At 51.8% G+C, this 17,254-nt stretch overlaps 1 protein-coding gene across 1 annotated transcript; it reads left to right on the forward strand.

Moving 5' to 3' along the window:
• The first annotated feature begins 273 nt into the window (after positions 1 to 273).
• LOC128056674 (myelin and lymphocyte protein-like) lies at positions 274 to 13,678 on the forward strand. The gene is made up of 4 exons (XM_052649489.1): positions 274 to 366; positions 9,298 to 9,465; positions 10,575 to 10,697; positions 13,583 to 13,678. The coding sequence occupies exons 1-4, from the start codon at positions 274 to 276 to the stop codon at positions 13,676 to 13,678; spliced, it is 480 nt and encodes a 159-aa protein (XP_052505449.1).
• The last annotated feature ends 3,576 nt before the right edge of the window (positions 13,679 to 17,254 follow it).

A 17,254-nucleotide genomic window follows, 5' to 3' on the forward strand; every position in this document is an offset into this window, starting at 1 on the left:
TGGTTTTGTTAGGCTCGGGTTTGGAGGTGGAGCGCAGACCTGGGACGCAGGAGCCGAGTCCCCGCCCCTACTCCCGGGTGGTTCAGGGCGAAGCCCGACGGTCTAGGGCGGTGGCAGGGCCCCGCCGGCAGCGGCCTGGGGCTCCTCTTTCCTTGGCCCCGAAATTCCGGCCTCAACCCTCGCGGGTGCACCCGGCTCCCGGAGCAAATGCTCGGTCAGCGCGGAGCCAGAGACGCGCGCCTCTGATTCCGAGGCGGACACCCGCGCGCCTGCATGGCCACCGGAACGGCTTCGGGCGGCCGCAGCCTGCCCAGGGGTTCCGCGGTCTTCACCACCTTCCCCGACCTGCTCTTCATCTTCGAGTTTGTGAGTCGCGGAGGACCAGGGAGGGCGGGCTGCGACGGGATGGGGTGGGCAGTGCCGCGCGAGCTCTCCCCTCCCGCCCGTCCCGGAGCGGCCCTGGTCCGGGAGCACTGGGTTGGGTAGAGAAGGAGAGTGAGGACTGTCTCTTCCCCACCGCCACACGCAGTCTTCTGGCCTCTTCTAGCCCCCGGGGAGACCGTCACCGGGGCTTAGCTGGAGAAACCAAACTCACTCGGCTCAGTGGTCGGAAGCTGGCCCGGGTCCACCGGGAGCGCGCCGGTACCAAAGCTGCGCTCCCAACTTGCTTCCCATGGGCTTCTTGGCGATCGACGTCCTTGTAGAGGCGCCCAGTTCTCTCCATGGTTAGAAATTTGTTTAAAAAATATAAAAATCGTCAAAAGAAAGATGAAGTATTACCAAAAGAGGTGTGGAGATAGGGCTGGTGTTGGAGGAGAAACCGAATCCGGATTATTTTCTCTTGGACGTTTCTGGCGAGTGAACGGAATTTTGGCAATCTGGAAATTATAAAAGCGGCCGTGGTTTGCTCGCCACAGCCATTGTGCCCAGTGTGAGGGATGGAGGGAGGGAGAGGGGCCTGTGAGGGCCGGGTGACCTTGAGCATCCGAGGACTCCTTCCCCTGCAGTTGGTCCCTCCTTACACTGGAGCCGCACAGCCTCAACCCGAGGCTGCGGGAACGCACTTCCTCCTCGGGGCTCCTGTGAAGTGCTCCCTGTGGGACTCAGCCTAAACTTCCCAGGGCCTCGCCTTAGGCGGTGGAGGGGTGGCAGGCAGGCTGTATTGCTTCTGTGGCTTTAACGCCAGAAGCCTCGAGTCTCATTTCCCTGCAACCCCACCGCCGAAATGGCCGCCTGGAGAGTCCGTTGGAAAAGAAAACGTCCAAACCTGTTTAGAAACGGGACCCCAGCTTCTTGTCTCCTGATTGTCAAGGAGATGTGAACAGCAAAGGGAGCAGGTTCTGTCTTCCCTGGAGGGTTGAGGGAGATGGCAGAAGGGGTCAAAGTAGCCTGGTCACACCCCTGTGGAGGAGCTGACATCTAGGAGAGGCCCTGGACACCTCTGGAGCTAGCCAGCCACACCATTTGTAGGTGGGGACACTCAGGCCCAGAGTGGAAAGGACTGGCATCCACTAGAATGTCCCTTCCCAGACCACTCATCTCTGCTTCCAGTCAGCACTGAGCCTGTGCTTGCTCAAGGTTTCTGGAAATGATCCTGTAGAACCTAAGACCAGGGAATAAGTAGTGAATGGGTGGTTCCTTCAGAGCCTACTGTATTTACAAAGGCAAGTTTTGTGACCGAAAGAGACGCTGGCTAAAGGTGAGGGGCGGTGGGGCAGAGAGAATTTTTAAGCAACAAGAGGACTTGCTAGTGTCCCGTAGGTTGCCCTGATGAGCGGCTTGCTCTGCCTTTGTAACTGTTTGGGGGGCATTATAACAAGAGCCAGAGCGTGTTAGCTGGGCTTCATGCAGAAGACTCTGGTGCACCCTCCTCCTCTTGCGCAGACAAGGTCTGGCTCAGGTGGCAGCAAGTGTGTGTGCTGGGGGTAGGGGGATCCTGGCATCACAGAAGGGACCTCCCAGTGCCCTCTGCCGCCTTTGTCATCACAGATTAGTGGATGGAGTGCCAGAGTGAAGGATGAGCCCAGCCTGCTGGGGGAGTCCTAGGTGATGAGGAGGATCTCCCTAAATCAACAAAAGTAGAAAACCAGGTGTAGGAAATCTCAGCTCTATGGACTACCTGAAATGCGTCATTTTGATGCCTGCAGATAGTAGCGGCTTCTAAGAAAAATGTCTCCTTTACCCCAAATACTTCTCTCACACCTGTCTTAGAAGTAATTTTTTTTCTCTTCCCCATCAGCCCCTGCTTTCAGGATCACACCCCTCCCACTTCTAGAGGGCCCTGATGCCTCAGTGTCATCCCAAATTTTTTACTTCCTCCTTGAATTGGGGATGGGCTCATTGGGTGCCTGGGAGGGCAGAAAAGAAAGCAGATGCCCGTTCTTTATATTTTCATCTGTACAAGTGGTACACATACAAAGCTGTACGTGTTTTGATGTGTGGAAAGAGTAGAGAACTAAAGGGCCTAGGAAGGAGCTGGCCAATCTGGGAGGGTTGTTTATGTTTTTTTAATTATGAACTGTTTCAACAACAAAACATATACAACCCAGTTAAGAAGACGGACAAAGGACTTGAATACACAGTACTCCAAAAAAGACATGCAAATGGTCAATAAGCATGTGAAAAGATACCCATCATCATTCATCATTAGGAAAATGAAATCAAAGCCACAGTGACTACTGACCCGTTGTGCGACAGCTACTGAGCCTGCAGGCCCCGGAGCCTGCGCTCCTCAGCTAGAGGAAGCGCTGCCAAGAGCAGGCTGCGCGCTGCAGCTGGAGAGGGGCCCCGCCCCACAACTAGAGAAGAGCTTCCGCAGCAGTGAAAATAAAATGAATAAGTAAAATATTTTAAAAGCACAATGAGCTACTACTCCACATGAAATTAGGACTACTGTTATCAAAAAACGGGAAAATACGTACTGGCTAAGATGTGGAGAAATTGGGACCCTCAGACTTTGCTGGTGGGAATGTAAATTTGTTCACCTGCTATGAAACACAGTTTGGTAATTCCTCAGAAGTAATTACCAGCCATCATCACGAAAATCTACGACAATGATGGAGAGGGTGTGGAGAGAAGGAAATACCTCCTGCACTGTTGGTGCAAACGTAAATCAGTACAACCTCTGTAGAGGACAGTAGTATGGAGACTACTTAAAAAACTAAAATAAAGCTGCCGATTGATATTGCAATCCCACTCCCAGGCGTATATCTGGAGAAAAACATGGTCTGAAAGGAAATGTCCACCTCAGTGTTCTTTGCAGCACAGTTTAAAATAGCCAAGAAATGAAAGCAATCTAAATGTCCATTGACAGATGAATAGGTAAAGAAGATGAGGCAAATACATGCAGTGGAATATTACTCAGCCATTTAAAAGAATGAAATAGTGCCAGCTGCAGCGACATCAGTGGGCCTGGAGATGACCATACGAAGTGAAATAAGTCAGATATCCCATGATATTGCTTATGTGCAAATCTTTTAAAAAGTATACAGATGAACTTTTTTTATAACAGAAACAGACTCACAGAGAATAAACGGCTACCCGGGGGAAGGGTTGGAGGCCGGGATAGATTGGAAGTTTGGGATAGACATGTACACACTGCTATACTTTAAATAGATAACCAACAAGGACCTACTGTATAGCACAGGGAACTCTGCTCAATATCATTTAATAACCTAAATTGGAAAAGAATTTGAAAAAGAATAGGTGCATGTATATGTATAGATGAATCACTTAGCTGCACACTCGAAACGAACACAACTTTGTTAATCATCCATCCTCCAATGTAAAATTAACATTTTTAATTAAAATTTTAAAAACATAATAATAATCACCACATGACCCAGCAAGTCCAAACCTAGGTTTATGACTGAAAGAATTGAATACAGAGAGCTGAATAGGTTCATAAACATGCATGTTTATAGCAGCTCCATTCACAATAACGAACAGGTGGGAATAGCCCAGATGTCCCATCAGCAGGTGAATTAATACAGAAACTGTGACATTCCATGCAATGGAATATTACTCAGCCTTAGAAACGAATGAGGCACTGATCCAAACTGTAGAGTTAATAAATCTGAAACCGCCATGCTGAGAAACCGACACAAAAGGTCACATGGTGCAGGATCCCATTTATATGAAAGGCACAGAATAGAGAAAGCTATAGACACAGAACACAAATCGGTGGTTTACCAGGGCCTGAGCAGAGAGGGAAACGGGGAGCAGTTTAATGGGCATGGTGCTTCCTTTTGGGGTGATAAAATGTTTTGGAGTTAGAGATGGCGGACTGCACAGCATCATGAATGTATTAAATACCACCGACTGGTCAAGGTGAAATGGTTCATTTCCTGTTTTGCCAACTCCACGTCAGTTTGTTTTTTCCAGGTTCGATGCATGAGACAGGGTGCTTGGTGCTGGTGCACTGGGATGACCCAGAGGGATGGGGTGGGGAGGGAGGTGGGAGGGGGGTTCAGGATGGAGAACACATGTACACCCGTGGCGGAGTCATGTCAATGTATGGCAAAACCAATACAATATTGTAAAGTAATTAGCCTCCAAAAATAAATAAATAAATAAAAAGTGAATCTAAAAATAATAAGAAGAATTTATTTATTTGGGCTGAGCTGGGTCGTCGCTGCTGTGCGGGCTCCTCTCTAGTTATGGGAGTGGGCTGACTCCCACTGTGGTGTGTGGGCGCCTCCTCTTCTCGCCGCGCACAGGCTTGAGGGCATGCGGGCCTCAGCCACGCAGGCTCCAGGGCACAGGCTCAGTAGCGGCCCACGGACTTAAGTGCTCCGAGCCACGAGGGCTCTTCCCAGACCAGAGTTCAAACCGGCCTCTCCTGTATTGGCAGGTGGGTTCTTTACCACTGAGCCACCAGGGAAACCCCTCCACTTCAGCTTCTTAAAAATTAAGAACTATTTCAAATATTATAGAAAAGTATATATAATATTTTTGGAGAAGGAAATGGTAACCCACTCCAGTATTCTTGCCTGGAGAATTCCATGGAAAGAGAAGCCTGGCGGGCTACAGTCCATGGGGCTGCAAAGAGCTGGACACAACCGAGTGGCTAACACTACACCATATACAATACTTTAATGAATACCCTGTACTTATCTCTGTTTTGTCAAATCTTAGTGTTCCGCTCAGTATTAAGGGAATAGAACTTTCAGATGACATCTAAGCCCCCTGGCTACTCTGCTTATCACTGTCTCTTCTTCCAGCTACAGAACCACCCCTAAGCTGAATGTGTGTTCAAGGGTAAAACTTGACTGCACCCCTGACTCCCTATGACACACGTGGTGTGGTTTCATGTTTTCTCACTTTATGGAAGTTTCGTTGCCCTCTACATATCCTTCTGCAACAGGCTTTTCATGCAGCCTTGTTCTGAGGTTCACACATGTTGACGCTCTTTACGCATCTTCTGTTGATGGGCGTTTGGGCGATTTCCAATCTGCTTCGTTTTGATATTGCAGACAGCACTGCCAAACAACATTCTTCGATGTTGGGAATTTCTTTCAGAAATACATACACTGGGTCATAGGGGTTGCACATCCTCCTATTCCCAAATGTTAGCACATCAGTGTCCAAAAGGGTTATTCCCCCTTCCACAGCCCAGGAGCGGAGTTACCAAGAAGCTAATAAATATTAATTAAGCTCGGGACCCCTGCTTGCGCAGACTGTTTCCAAGACTCTGGCTTGCTTTGCATTCTTTTAGAAAGAAGGTTCCCATATTGTATAACCTTCCTGACTCCCACCAGCAGCTTATCAAAGGCTCCATTGTTCCCGGACCTTGCCTCACTTGGTAGAGTCAGACTTTGTAATTTTCTGCTAGTCCAACGGGTGTGAAAGGCTTGATCAGTTTTTAAATCTGTGGTCCAGTGAGTTGTTGCTTACTCCCAGGCCTGACTTCCCAATAGCCTGGGAGTTGCAGATGCCAGACCTTCAGCCTCCAGGTCAGCAGGGTGGACACCAGTCCCCCCACAAGACCAGGAAACTGCCCGGGAGCAGGGAAGAGTGGTATCTTGGGTGGGGAATGGCAGCTCTCCCCGGGCCTGCACCCCTACCCTGGAGCTCCTGACCTCTGAAGGCTGCAGTGCCGTCACAGGAAGAGGGAGACAAGCACGACTGGGTAGTGTAAGCCTGTCTCTCTGAGCCACACACACCACGCAGCTGTTGCCAGAAGTGGGGTCACGGGGGGGATGGGGGAGGGGCACTTCCTCTGCAGTTCCCCAGCCCCAAGGCCGAAGGACAGCTGGCAGCAGGAGCAAGGCTCGCGGGGCCGTCTCCTCTCCACCACTGTGGCTCTTCTCCCGGCCATTCTAGAGCCGACCCTACATACGAGGGCAGTGTCATCGTGAGCTGCCCTTGTGTCACCTTGTGTAAAAGTCACACACACGCAGGGGCGTGTGACCTGGGCTCCACAGCCAGCCTGTCGAAGCTGGCACTCAGCAGCTGTGGCGATGTGAGCAGGCAACTGTGCCTCAGTGTTTGCATCAATAAAATGGGGACATGGCAATATAAACCTGTGGGATGCTGTGAGGAATAAGTGAATGTCATATACACAAAGCTCTTAAGACAAGTGATGCACACAGTTACTGCTCAGTAGCAATCAGGTGCAATTATTAATTTATTAATGCCTCAAATGCATGGTCTGAGATCACCTGGCTAGTGTGTGCTGAAAGGGGGCAAGTGGGGAGAGGGCAGGGGCAGTAAGAATGATCCACACCACCTTTTCTTTAGATGCCCTTCTCAGGCAGAACCCTGAGTAGATTTGGGGGTGGGTGAGGCTGTTGAGGGAACATTCAACTTGTCTCTGGGTCAAGTACAACACAGATAACCTATCTCAATAAGGGCGTCCCAAAGACTCTTCTCCCCAAAGAGGGGAAACAGAGGGCAGAAGTGGGCATGTCCTCTGCCAGGAGCCACTCTGGCCAGCCTGAGCAGGGGTGGTGACCAAGGAGAAGAGGATGCTGTGGCTGCCCCTCCTGTCTTGTGCCTTCAGGCTGGCACCAGCACGGTGCCAGGACCCTGGGGAAAGCTCTGTGAATTCTGAGCATGTATTAATAGCAAATTGCTATATCTGCCAGAAGGCGTAGGAGCAGTTACCACTGGGCCTGTCGTGTCAGTTTATCACCGTCTGGCAGGGCACTGTTTCAGGGCGAGGGCACCCCTGGCACTAAACCTTGCCCCCAATCTCCCAGAGCCTCCGTCGTGCCCTCCAGCTGCCTGCGGATAAGCCAGACACTGTGGATCGAGGGACCTGGCCGGAAGGGGGCCACCCAACCAGCTCTTACATCTTAGGACTCCTCCCTAAGACAGACCAGCCCTCAGTGGTCGCCGTTCACGGTGCCCCACTGTGGGTGCCGGTGCGGCTAAGTCCTTCATACCCCGCTGACCTGGAAGCCCACTCTGAGAGCACCCTTTCCTGTACTGCAGGCCAGTCCTGGGGTCTGTTCCCTGCCTAACGCCTGACTCTGCCCATGTCTCTGGCACACACACACAGGGCTCTCTGAGACACTGGTTCTCAGCATGCGTCCACAGGGAAGGGACTGGCATTTATCTCCTACCTGGCCAAGGTGCATTAATCAGAAGAGAATCCTCGACCGCAAGGTCAGAAGGGTAAAACTGACGCCCACACCCCTCCCAAAGAGAGAGCCTGGGGCCCTGCAGAGCAGCGCCGTTGGCTGGGGCACTCTGCTCACTGCTGCAGGCGCACTGCTGTGAGCTCACCACACTGCCGGCCCCCTCGGTGCCTCCCATCAGATCTCCTGTTTTTCTTGCACAGAACCCACTCCTGTCTGATCTAAGCGTCCAAGGATTTTTTTTTTTTTTTTTTTGTCTCTTACGGCTGACATTCATATTTTTCATGAAACTTCTTATTCCTCTGTATCCTGCTGGGTAAAGCCAGTGGGCACAGGGAGGGAAGAAGGTCCATCCAAACGAGGGCAAGCCTGTCTACAAGCCCTTGGCTTTGTGGATCTGAGGTCATGACCTCTACATCTGTCCTTACGCTCCTGGAGCTCCCTGACTCTGAGGACAGCAAGCAGCGTGTCTTCTGGATAATGACAAGGAAAACAGTATTTCTCTCATGCCTGCCCTAGGTCATCCAAGACCAGGCCCTCTTGGGTCCTTCCCACTCCTGCCATGCCTCCAATAGATAGAGTGCTTCTTGGACTTGGTCATTTAGGGGCCAACTTTTTTTAATGCTAATAGCATAGTGTAGCTAATTCATTTTGCAAAGTAAAGACCAAAAGGATCAACTAGTCACTACCATTTTATAAAAGAAAGGATATTTTTATATCAAAAATACTTGCTGTTATTCAGTTGCTCAGTCATGTCCGATTCTGTGACCCCATGGACTGCAGCACACCAGGTTTGCCTGTCCTTCACCATCTCCCGGAGTTTGCTCACACTCACGTCCATTGAGTCAGTGATGCCATCCAACCACCTCATCCTCTGTCATCCCCTCCTCCTGCCTTCAATCTTTCCAGCATCAGGGTCTTTTCCAGTGAGTCGGTTCTCTGCATCAGGTGGCTAAAATATTGGAGCTTCAGCATAAGTTCGGTTCCAATGTGTATTCAGGGTTGACCTCCTTTAGGATTGACTGGTTTGATCTCCTGGCAGTCCAAGAGATTCTCAAGGGTATTCTCCAGCACCACAATTCAAAAGCATCAAGTGTTTGACACTCAGCTTTCTTTATGGTCCAGCTCTCACATCTGTACATGATAACTGCGAAAACCATAGCTTTGACTATATGGGCCTTTGCCAGCAAAGTGATGTCTCTGCTTTCTAATACGCTATCCAGGTTTATCATAATTTTTCTTCCAAGGAGCAAGCGTCTTTTAATTTCATGGTTGCAGTCTCGGGATTTTGGAGCCCAAGAAAACAAAATCTACAACAGTTTCCACTGTTTCCCCATCTGTTTGCCATGAAGTGATGGGACCGGATGCCATGATCTTAGTATTTTGAACGTTGAGTTTTAAGCCAGCTTTTTCACTCTCCTTTTTTACCTTCATCAAGAGGCTCTTTAGTTCCTCTTTGCTTTCTGCCATCCAAAAATTAGGAAGGATATAACCTCAGAACTAGCTCTTCTAATGATAAAACTGGATGGCATAAATCCTTTCTAGTGCTAACAAATTTTTACCTTGTATATGACTCAGTTTGCCCATCTCACAAATGGTTCAGTATGAGGATTAACCGAGTTAGTATTTGTGAAGAGCCCCGGCTCCCCAGCGTAACCTCTGGACCTGGGCTCTCCTGGTCTGACCATCACCCCTTCTCTCCCTCCCTCTGCAGGTCTCTGGGGGGCTGGTGTGGATCCTCATTCTCTTGACCCAGGTGCCTGTCCCCCTGGTTCAGGGCTGGGTCCTGTTCGTGTCTGTGTCCTGCTTCGTAGCCACCACGCTCCTGCTTTTCCTCTACTCTGTTGGTGCCCATAAGAACTGGAATTTCTGGATCACCCTGGTGAGTCCAGCCCTGCATGTCTGGGGCAGGGGGTAGTGATGGACGCTCTCCCCCAGGAGGCGGGCTTTCCCAGTGCTGGGTGAGGAGCCTGTTGGTGTCTCCCGCCCGCCCTCCAAGGCCGAGCGGCCCACAGCAGCCCGGGGCTCCCGCGGCAGGAGGCTGACTGACGCTGTCCCTGCCTGGGTTTCCAGGGTCTGCTCTGCCTTCTCCTCCGCGATCACCCCTTTCCTGGAAACCAGCAGCCCAACATCCCTCCCTGTCCCTCCTGCACCTGCCAGGGGTCAGTCGCCCTCTCCCACCACCCAGCAGGACTGGCTTTCGCCTCCGGGGAGGGGCCGGGGCGCCGGGGGTGGGTCCCGCTGCCCAGTGTGAGGCGTGCTCACTTCCCCGCTCCCGTCCCCGCCTCTAACGCGGGGTCACCAGAGAGGAGCCTGGCCAGGGAAGAGGGATGGCCTGTGATCTCCCTTCCGCATGAATTCTGCCTTGAGGGCCGTGAAGAGGGGAAACTGACACCTGGGCCACCTGCCCTGACCTCCCTTGGACGGGGGTGGGGCCATTAGCCAGGCCTCTTACTCTCCAAAGGCCTGCAGCCTAGACTTTAGAAACCCCCTCCATTCACAACTACTCAAAGCCCCGTTCTAGTACTTTTCTCCTTTTAACTATCTGGAGCCCCACTAAAATACTCCCCAAAACGAACAACAAAACAATGGACACGGCCTAACCTTTCCACTCTGCACTGGCGCCAAGACCACATCTGAGCTCCGGACTGTGACCGTGCATAACACATCTCACATCCAAAACCAATTTCCAACAATCTAAGAGGCCCTCTCCCAGCCCTTACTAGATCTCATCTCAGGTGAAAGTCCCTCCTCCTTTAAAGTCCTTACTCTGGCTCCCAAACCAAGGAGCAGCCCTGGTTAATCAGTCCTTGTGAGGAGAGGGCTGGGGGTGGATCGGAGGTTGGGCGGGGAAGGGGTAAAAGGAAACCACGGAGGGTAACAGAGGGGCCTGGCCAGGCAGGGACAGGTGGGGTCAGTGGGCCCCCCGGGACCGTAGCTGCCCACGCCACCACTGGCACCCCATCTCTGATGGCCCTTTCTGACCTGCAGGACACAGCCTACCATTGCCTCGCAGCCCTGTTTTACTTCAGCGCCTCTGCCCTGGAAACTCTGGTCACTATCGGCCTGCAAGACGACATATACAGACATTACAGTGAAAACATCTCCGCTGTGGTGAGTCCTCAGCTCAGCCTCAGTGTCCACAGCTCCCGCCGCCCACCGACGGGGCTTCTAAGCAGAAGGGTTCCTGAGTCCTCTCTGGTGGTTCTTAGTTTGCTTAATTCTCAACCAAGTAAACCTTCCCCCTCGTTTCTGGAAAAACAAAGCCCCAGACAAGGGAACTGATGCGCCCAGACCCCCTCGGGCACAGTCAGAGCTGCAGTGCCCAGGCCCGCGCTAGCCAGGGGTGTGAGCCTGGGCAGGCTTTGACGGGGCAGACGTGGGAGGGGGCGTGACCGTGAGGGCCTGGCACTGTCGGAGCTCCTGTGAACAATCTCATTTTCCCCTCACAGCAGCCCAAGGATGTGGGTGCTGTTATCACACCCATTTCACAGATGGGGAACCAGGGCCCCAAGAGCCTGCACAACCCTCCCTGGGGTGACCAGGAACTGGAGGGGCCTGGGGTCCAGGCCAACTGCTCTGTCACCCACACTCTTAGCACAAGTGTGAGCACAGAGTCTGCCCACCTGGGCTCCAGGCTGTCCCTGAGGGTCTTCCAGGGAAGTTCGCGGTCAGGGTGGGGGCAGTGTTGAGACCAGGGATGGGAAACTGAGTGGCCAGTGCCGCCCAGGCCCTGGCTCAGGGGCTGCAGGGTGGCCCCTCCAGGCACAGCGTGTCCAGACCTCCAGCTGTGGGTGTCTGCTTCTGGGATTAGCCCTTTGTCTCTTGTCCACGGTATCTCCTTCCTGACTGCTCTGAGAACCTGTGCAGTAAGAGGGTGTGAACCTCACACTCATTCTTTCTGCGAGTCTCTTGCGCCTTCTGGGCCTCAGTTTGCTCACCTATAAAATGAGACAGCAATTCTTTTTGTTTCCCTGGAGGATGAGAGAGCTATTAAACCACTTCCTCCCAAGGCTTCCCAGGTAGCAATGGGTAGAACAGGGGCTGGAACCTCCCCCACCCCATTAGAATAGATGGGGTGAGACTGTGTCTCGGGGACACCTTGCCTGCAGGTACCTAAGCTCTAAAAAGAACATCCTCCCACTTCGGGGGCAAGACCCCTTGGGGGGCCATGAGTTCACGACCTAATTTTCTCATTGCTGAAATGGATCAGAATGACAGGGAGTTCAAGAGAGAGGGGACATATGTATAACCTATGGCTGATTCATGTTGACGTATGGCAGAAACCAACACAACATTGTAAAGCAATTACCCTCCAATTAAAAATACATAAATTAAAAAAAAAAAAAAAAAAAAGAATGGCAGGGAAGGAGAATGTATTGTTTCCTAGAACTCTTTTCCAGAGTTGTGCTTGTGTAGGCTTGCATCAGGGTGCTAATTCATATGAGATGCATTCCTAACCATAAACATTGTTTAAAAAGCAAGAAAAAGTTGAAGAAACATTACTCCTTACTTAGATTTCTAGGAAATCCTAGGTCAAATGTGATGACAGACCACAACATGACCATCCCAGGTGCCAAAGCTGTGTCCCCTCACACCTTTTGGGAAGGGCAGATGGGAGGGCAGCAGAGGATGAGATGGTTAGATAGCATCACTGACTCAGCGGCCATGAACTTGAGCAAACGGGAGATGGTGAAGGACAAGGAAGCCTGGCGTACTGCAGTCGACGGGGTCACAGAGTTGGACACCACTGAGTGAACAACAGAACAGAGACTGAAATAAAACCCACGGGGTGGGCGCCGCTGGGCTCTGGGAAGGGGGTTAGTGCGGGTGCGCTTCCTGCTCCCAGAGGGACGGGTCTCGGGGAGAGCGCTTCGAAGCCTGTCTGCTAGCCTCCAGGGGCCCATCCCCTTCCCTGGGGAAGCCACACGCTCCCCTCAGCTCCCAGCCGCTCCCCAGTTCCATTAGCAGGGCCCTCTCATGGTCCCTGGGACCCCCTCAGCTGTCCCACAGAGTGGGAGCCTCTCCCATACGGGTGCATCTCCCAAGAAGGCGCCCAGCTACAGCAAGGCAGCACCTGGGCTGCTCCTCCTCCCCTTGGGAGGGTCATCCGCCTCCTCCGTCACCCTCAGATGACTGTTTCTACACCCCACAGTAGAGAACCCGTAGGCACCTCCCTCATCCCAACCCCAGCAGCTGGAAACTCTTGACCCCACACCCAAGGCCAAGCCAGATGCAGATGTTTGCTTGTGGGCAGGCAGCCCTCGGGGCCAGCCGCTCCGAGCTGGGTGATAGGATAGACGGGGCCCAGGTGAAAAGATGGCAGGTCAGGGCCTTGACCAGGCACAGTGTGACCGCTTGCCACATTTCTCAGCCTCTGCTCCCAGCAGCTTTCTCAGTAAGCCCCTTCCTTTCAGTAAAAGCTCAACATTCCTCCTTCCCGTGCCAGTCACTCACTTCCTGTGTCCTGGCTTCCTGGCCTATGCTTGTGAAATTCAGGATCTTAGCGTAAAATTCTGGTGGGGGTCTGAGGATGTCCAGGCAGCAATGAGACCTTAACCAGAGCCAGCAAACCCACGGGTCATATTCTCTGAGCCAGGCTGCTGGAATCAAAGCTGGGGGACTCTGGTCATCCTGGTGTGCAGGAAGGAAGTTTTCCATGAAGAGCAGGGGATATTTGCCTGCAAATATCTTTGGAGGGGTCTCTGAGGGCCCTCGTTTCCAGCTGGGTGGCACCAAATGGAGATATGTGATGGCAGATGGTTGACTTTGCATGCCAAGGTCAGGAAATGCAATAGGTCACCTGGAGTCGGTGCCTAGAGCATTCTGGGCTACACTTGGGCTCTGAAGGAAAGGATGACTGTGTGAGTGATGGGAAGCAACGGCTGTCCACACACTTCAGGGCCAAGTGTCATGCAAGCAGCCAGCCCAGCTTGGAAGGCCCATGACTTGCCCTCTCACCAGGCACCCCCATTAATGGTTATTTTTCTTGGTTGCAGGTGTTTTCAATCATAGTCACACTGCTGTACATGGTCCATGCTGTGTTTTCTTTAATCAGATGCAAGGTTTCCTACAGGAACAGAGAACATTCCTGAAAACACAGACAGTGGTCACTAATCAGGCTGTCTTCCAGCATAACATTTGAGGCTGCAGAATTGCTCTCGATTGTGGAAAAATAAAACAAAAAGCGACGTTCTCTCTCTTTGTGGGTGCTATGTTGACTGTTCATGTACCTTAGTGTCAGGGTAAAAGGCTTGCTACCTTTAGCCTCCAAGAGTTGAGAAGTCTTTCTAGGGTCATTTCCTATTGAAGCGGGTGGTGGCGTAGGAAGTGGGGACTGTGATCTGAGAGACCACAAAACAAGGATCCCCCAGTGGTCTCAGGACTGTCTTTGTTACTGTCAATTGCAATTTTCCATGGGCTCTTTTGAGTATTCATCTTGCAGCGTGTTTCTAGGTCTTCAAGGATATCTTACATCTTCAAGGATATTCTAGTCGTCCCAGAGAAGAAAACTCTCCCAGCAAATATTTACCGATGTGCAGGAAGAAACATGATAAACTCTTCAGATAATTTATAAAGTGCCTTTATGGTCAATACTCTCATGGGGTCATTTTTTGTTTTTTTTTTTTACTCTCCCATGTGGGCAACACCATCATGTCAGCTTTCTTTCTAAGGAATCCTTGCTTAGACCAAATCTCAGAAGCAGCATCAAAGGGCAGTTCAGATGACAGCTGTTTGTTATTCCAGAGTAACTGTACCAGGAAAGGCCACTTTCACTGAGTCTACTTAAAACTTCAGTTAAAATGTTCCAGTAGGGACTTCCCTGGTAGTCCAGTGATTAACACTTCATGCTGTCAATGCAGGGGGCCCAGGTTCAATCCCTGGTCAGGTAACTAGATCCCACATGCCACAACTAAGACCCAGCACAACCAAATAAATAAATTCTTAAAATGTTGCAGTAAATTAGGGGCAAAAGATTTGATCGGGGCTTATCCTGAAATTTTTAAATACAAAGAAATGATAGGAAGTTTGTCACATGTTTAACAAAATTTGCAACCAAGTGCTGACCGAGGAAGTCCCATTTTTTCATAAAGTACCAGTGATGCTAACACAGGCTCATGTTCAACCCCAACAAAAAAAAAAAAAGAAACTGCAGGCTGAGTTGAATTTCCCAAGTTTTCTCAAGGTTTTGAAATTTCAGTCATTCTCTTTATAAAGAAGCTGTGACATGCTCTTTCCCCCTTTGCAGCTGCCAGTGGTCCAACACTAAAGCCTCCTTAGTCCCAAGCTTTGCAGAAGATTCTCTGACGTGACTTTCTCATCCCTCGTATCCTGAGTCATTTTTATACTGTGCAGCTTTATTGGCATTTGATTTGCATCCTCTTCGCACTGGATGTAATGAAGATGGGAAGCCTCAGAAACTGCCCTCCCTGTTTCCCTTCCCCCAGACCGCTGGCCTCCCTACCCCCAGCAAACCTTGGTCCAGTCTTCCTGCTGGTGCATCGCATTGCTCAGCTCTGTCTGCATCCAGCTGTTTAGGAAGTGTCTGCAGGTACAAGTTCTGGCCAGTGGGCCGTCCTCCCTGCTAAGTGCAGTGCTCCCAGGAAACCCATGTGGCCTGGCGAAGAGGGCATGTAAGAAGCTGGGCAATAGCAGAAAGGTCCTCAGACCACAGAGGCTGATGCTGACGGAGCACCTACTCTGTGCTGGGGCCTGCAGGTGCGGGGTGCTGTCTGCTCCCCAAGCCCCTCATGGCTAGCATGCCTCAGTTCTTCAGTTCTGCCTCTGGGTCTTGAGCAGGAGGGAACTTCCTCTGGGGCGAAACTCGTTGCCCTCCCCAAGGACAGTGGGACATGCCTCAGAGGTTGTCTTCTTGGTCCAGCCCTGTCCTGGACCAAAGGGCCGGTCACACCAAAACTCAAACACAACTGCCCAAAGGACCCACACCTGCACTGTGACCTTGTTGCCTGCCACATTTGGAGCTCTTGCCCTGGGCCAGGCAGCTCCCGTATAGCATGCCTCCTGTCATCCTCCCAGTTGGGCACAGGACACAGCCACGACTGTCCTTCCACAGGCAGGGAGATGGGTGCGCTCGCTGGTGAGAACTGGAGCTGGTGGGGCTGGCCTCCTCTGCCCCTGAAGCTCTCTAGTCACTCCCTGCCCTCAGGTGCCCAGACCCGTCCCCACGAAGGTCTGTCCTCTGGCTTCTCAGGAAGTGAGTGAGACAAGTCCTTGTAGTGGACCTGAGGCCAGTGGGCACAGGACATCGGGGGGGGAAGTGACACCGGGCACAGGGAAGTCCTGGACCACCAGCAGACTCTGCAGGTGGCCACGCGGCTGGGTCCAGGCCCTGGGCACAGTGCACTTCCTGAAAGGGCTGCCTGCTCTGAGCAGCAGTCAAGGCCAGGCCCGTTCAGGCAACCACCGAGCTCCACATTGCAGCCCCTACGAGGCCAAAGACCCCTGTTCAACCGATGCTTTGTGAAGGTGTATACTCGGGTGTTTTTAAGTTCATGGAACCAAGACCCAAGACCCTCCTTGGGCCAGAGAAAGGAGTCAGAACCTGATGTCTATATGTGACCAAGAGTCCGAGGTCCATATTGCAGCCCCCCAAAATCAAAGCCCCCACCCCCAGTCCAGCTGGTGCTTTGTGAAGAAGGTAACTGAGTGTCTTTAAATTCATGGAACAAAGAGCCAAGTCCCACCCAGCCTGAGCAGCCAGGCCTCAGCACCCTCAGTCTGCCCCACGCCCGCCCCAGGGGACAGCAGTCCTAGGAGGGGCTGGGGCCACTACAGGAGGCTGCGGGGCACCAGACTGGCCAAGTGCGCCCACTGGGTCGGTGCTGGGGCCGGCCCTCGCGGCGGGCCTCCTGGGCACCCTCTGCCCGCTGCTCCCTCGTCTTCCTGCCCTCCTGCCCTCCATTTGTCCCCTCCAGTTTTACTAAGATCCAGTTGTCACGTAACACTGGAGAAGCTTAAGGTGCACAACATGAGGATTTGCTCCAAAGAAACCAAAGGCCTAAATGTAAGGCCCAAACTTATAAAACTCTGAAGAGAACACAGGGCAAACGCTTCATGACACTGGATTTAACAATCATTTCTTGTACAGAATGCCCTGCTGCTGCTGCTGCTGCCAAGTCGCTTCAGTCGTGTCCGACTCTGTGTGACCTCATAGACAGCAGCCCACCAGGCTCCTCTGTCCCTAGGATTCTCCAGGCAAGAATACTGAAGTGGGTTGCCATTTCCTTCTCCAATAGAATGCCACAGATACATACAATAAAAAACAAAACTAGACTTTATGAAAATTAAAAAATTTTGCACCTCTCCCATCTGGAAATTCATGTGTACCATTTATCATATCCTTTTATACCAAACTGGCAGGCAGAAAGTCATAGCAACTTCTGATTTATAGTTATCAGTCCAAAGCCTAGTAACAACCAGACTTGCGACTGGCTATGAAGTGGGGTGGGCCAGTCCTGGGGAACTGAGCCCTTAGCCAGGGGAGTCTTGACGTAAGCTCCAGGTAGGCAGTGTCAGAACTGAGTTAAATTGTAGGACATCCAGCTGGTGTTGCAGAGGATTGCTCGGGAAGGAAACACCCCTCCACTCCACCCCCACATCTGGTATCAGAAGTGTGGCGAGTGTGGCCAGCATGTGAGTAAAGGGGATAC

The sequence above is a fragment of the Budorcas taxicolor genome, chromosome 11 (assembly GCF_023091745.1).
Source record: "Budorcas taxicolor isolate Tak-1 chromosome 11, Takin1.1, whole genome shotgun sequence".
NCBI classification, from domain to species: Eukaryota; Metazoa; Chordata; class Mammalia; order Artiodactyla; family Bovidae; genus Budorcas; species Budorcas taxicolor.

Excerpts from the sequence above, each read along its gene's own strand:
- LOC128056674 (XM_052649489.1), top strand. The coding sequence starts at position 274 with ATGGCCACCGGAACGGCTTCGGGCGGCCGCAGCCTGCCCAGGGGTTCC. Across the intron at positions 367-9,297 it reads TGCTCTTCATCTTCGAGTTT|GTCTCTGGGGGGCTGGTGTG; the intron begins GTGAGTCGCGGA and ends CTCCCTCTGCAG. Across the intron at positions 9,466-10,574 it reads GGAATTTCTGGATCACCCTG|GACACAGCCTACCATTGCCT; the intron begins GTGAGTCCAGCC and ends TCTGACCTGCAG.